This window comes from Montipora capricornis, chromosome 3 (genome assembly GCF_036669925.1).
Source record: "Montipora capricornis isolate CH-2021 chromosome 3, ASM3666992v2, whole genome shotgun sequence".
Lineage (NCBI taxonomy): Eukaryota > Metazoa > Cnidaria > Anthozoa > Scleractinia > Acroporidae > Montipora > Montipora capricornis.
Window position 1 is genome coordinate 28,880,561 of NC_090885.1, and position 4,014 is coordinate 28,884,574.

Sequence of the window (4,014 nt, forward strand, 5' to 3'; positions counted from 1 at the left end):
TGGAGCGCTAATTGGGGACACTGTAAACTGAAATTAACAATGAAAGTAAATCAAGTCAAATGTTGGTTTTTGAGGAGAGGGGAAACCGGAATACCCGGAGAAAACCTCTCGGTGCAAAGTAGAGAACCAACAAACTCAACCCACATATGACGCCGAGTCCGGGAATCGAACCCGGGCCACATTGGTGGGAGGTGAGTGCTCACCACTGCGCCATCCCTGCACTTTAACTCCGTTCGCCTTCATTATTCCCAGTCTCTACTCGGACAGGCTGTACCCAAAATGCCAACAGCGTCATCTTGGCCTTCACTCGTCTCGCGCCTTTTCATCGTTTCACTGGAGCACGTCTCACAATATGCCACAGATTTTCCCTCTTTCCACCCAGGAGTGTCTTCTTCATTTTCAAACACCGAACACCTCATACAATAATAATTGCTGCACGTCAAACAAGTATATTTTGTTTTTGAAAAGCACGAACTGCACATTCCTTCGCCTCCAGCCATTTTTTAAATTGGTGTTTACACTCTTCTGCGAATGGCATTTACGGATTATGGTTGCTAAATGACCATAATAAGTTACTATAATTTATGCATTATATTCGGCACATGTGAAATGCGACGTCTGAATCAAACGTCGAACTTAGGTCGAATATTCGCCGACTGAAGTCGAATTTAAGTCTAAACTGTCGAATTTCATTGATTCAAACGTCGCATTTCACATGCAGTTAACTCTCGAGTTATATTCGGCACATGTGAAATGCGACATTTGAACCGGGCCAAAGTGGAATGTGGGTCAGGGGACGTCATCAGCACAGAACAAGACTCGTAAGACAATAATCCAAGACAAATATATATCTGTACGATAAATATATTTAAAAGTGGGTCAGGGCCACAATAAATTATCTGACCACAATATCGGGATTTATACTTCACATTCAAGACTATTACAGACTACAGTTCACCGTGCTTAAAATTCAGTTGGAGAAAAATCATACAACGTCACATTGCTTTAAGCTTATTGCTGCTACACGATCAATACAGGCACTGTACAAGATTTTACTGGTCTTAACCACGGCAGCCCCAAAGAGCTCAATTTACTTAGCAGACGCGCCCATTAACACGCAAGCTAACAACAGAAAAGACCATATCAAGATCTCCAAAAGGTGACGATAGCGCACGTCAACAATGACCATTCGTGCAATATTATTTAACTTTCTACAGACTTGGCAAACGAGAGTTCGTCTGACGAGACAGCGCATGTAATGCGATCCCGATCGAAGAATTGGCCCACGCTTTGACGATTTTAAGTGACTACGAAAATGTCTAAAAAATTAACTCAGATTACATCTTCTGATGAAAAACCCGATTTCGGCGAAAGAATTGATGAACAAGAGAGCGGAAACCTTCCGCCATTGGGGCCGTCACTCCAGAAAGCTTGTCTGACAGCCAAAATAAGCGCAAAGGCCCCAAACAAGGACGGCTACCGGATTTAAGTCTGTCTAACAGACGATTTTACTCGTCAATGGTAAACCCCTCCATAATTTAAGGATTTAATTAATCATCTTGATCCATTTCATGCAACACTACAATCGAAAATCGCACGTACACCCAACGGTCGACGTTCGGTGTTTCCCATCAAAGCTCAAAGGACCGAATGCCACTTAACCTACCCCTCCCCCCCACCTTTCCATTCAAACATTTTTTTTTTTGCGACGGTAATATAGGCACTCCTTTTTTGAAAAATGAAAACGTACAGGCTCGTTTTTTTTAAAAGAGGTTAAAATTATCTCGGATTTCAAGTCTTAACCTTTTCTTTAGTTAATGAAGAATACTATATTTTATTTTAATTGGGTGGACCTTTCACAGGATTTGACAATGATGAGGTTAGCACTTTGTTGGTTAAAAATCCAGATTTGCAAAAATTGAAACTTCAAAGCATTCTTTTTTTAAATCAAGGTCGAATTGAAATAAGAAATGATATGTGAGACCATCATCACCACCTTTCCTTCTTGGGATCAACTTTGCATCAGAATACAGCTGCCAAATTGTAGTCAGTTATTAAGAACGGTCTCCTCCTCCTGCGAGCAGCTGGTTTCTCTAAGCTTGCCTTCCCGAGAGAGAAACCACTGCGAGCAACCGTTAGATTTTCTATCGATCACGTGCGAAGTACGTCACGCCCCACGTGATGCATTTGACATCACTTCGTCTTACTTCGCAGAAAAACATGGCATTTGTCCCCCCTTGATCATACACAGCACTTACGTAGCGCAAGCGCCAAAAAAAGTTTCAACTATAAATTATTCGTCCTTGGCGTTGGACGGCGGCTCACTCAAACAAACTAATGGTTGCTCGCACTGGTGTCTCTCTCGGGAGAGAAACCAACTTCTCGTAGGGTACCTCAAGGAATATTTTACGTATTTACAGGTGGCAAAGAAGTCTCCTTTTACAAACTCCAAAAACGTACTTTCACAAAACAAGACACGTTTTTCTCAGTTCAGTTGAAGGGTCTTGACGCGTACTATCTGTGTATTTTCGTTTACAAATCACCCCGAGCAGACTTCGAAAGTTTATCGCTTGTGATTGCAGAGTTTGAATGAAATAACTACGTTAGAACTGACAGCTTAACCTCCGAAAAGAAGCCCACTGCTTTAACTACTTGATTTTCAGTACAGAAATTCCAAAGGGAACCAAGGACAAAATGCTGCGTGGTTTCGGTCATCGCACCGTCACAACGAAAAGTGACAAATTGTGTTAGAGATTCCAGAAGTTGCCAAATCAGAGAAACGCTATTAATGGTGTCACGCCTCATCTATCACGCCATCTTTGTCGATTACTCTACACAACTTTACCTATTTAACACTATATTATGATAAGAACTGTACAGTTTGTTCACTCCTATGAGGCGGGATTCTGTTCGCCATCCTTATTGGCCGGTTGTCCAACCTCTTGTTGTTTGTCCCTTCTGTTCTCTTCCCATTTTACGGAGTATTTGTTGTGTTTAATGACCGCGTTCGCGATCGTGTCGCAAGTTGTGGTGCAGGGATGGAGCCCATCTATCCGCCCAAGGAGCCAGTCACGGCATCTACTCTCCTGGTCACTTGAAACATTGCTTTCCACCCACTTACTTAACCAGGCCTGGAATCTGGTGTGAAGGCGGTTCGCTACCGATGGATGGGACTGTCAACAGACAACAAACATGATAAGAAAATCAACAGGTAGGCTGCCGAGATCTCAGAAAATACCGATGCAAAGTTCTCACGATAAAACAAGTTCTCACAATAAAAAAATGAAAAAGAAAAAAAAGTGATTTTTCTCGGTTTTATGACCAGCAATTTCGGGGGTTCAAAATTCCTTATAATGCTAGCATTAGTCCCGCGCACTTCAGTTAGAAACTAAAAATTGCGAAGGCATCATAATAGTACGCCGTTCCAGGAAAGCGTCCACAGTAATCGCCACTTGTTACGTTTTGTTACCCTCCGTTTTTTTCGCGGGGACATTTTAGCAGGGTAATTTTATTTAAAGGGAAAGTAAGGCCTACAAAAAGTTTCTCTGAATCGAAAGTTCTTTACCTGTATTGTCATACTTGGCAACTCATTTCGGCTTAATGTGTTTAAATAGCCAACAATAACGCTTCAAGAATTGAAATACGCCATCTTTGCTTTTGTGTACGCAAACGAGGCTATGACGTGGCAATAGTCAAGGATTTCTCCGGATAACAAGATGTTCTAGATGTAAAGGGCAGCAATACTTTGTAGACTTGAATCTTAATTGTACTGATATTGGCTCCGCTTTCAGAGCAGATTTACTTGGAGGTCGTTAAACAGGGTTTTATCTGTAAGTTTTGCAGGTGTTTTACAAAGTGAAAGGGAGTTTGCAGTGACGTGCTATCCCACGCTCATTGCTGTGAAATAAACGCCTGGAAATCAAGTTTAATCTGTCTACCGTGGCTTTCTAAGTCGTCTATACATTGCATGATTCAGTTTTCTCGCTCCAATATAATGATACTTTGGACTGGTTG

General features: G+C 41.8%; 1 protein-coding gene across 2 annotated transcripts in view; it reads right to left on the minus strand.

Annotated features, from left to right (window-relative positions):
* Positions 1-846: 846 nt before the first annotated feature.
* LOC138042797 (paired amphipathic helix protein Sin3a-like) overlaps positions 847-4,014 on the minus strand; it is a 41,709-nt gene continuing 38,541 nt past the window's right edge. For both annotated transcript variants that reach the window (XM_068888808.1, XM_068888807.1), the window contains exon 33: positions 847-3,173. In XM_068888808.1, the coding sequence (XP_068744909.1) occupies positions 2,892-3,173 (282 nt within the window). In that variant the 3' untranslated portion in view covers positions 847-2,891. The remainder of the gene's footprint in view (positions 3,174-4,014) is intronic.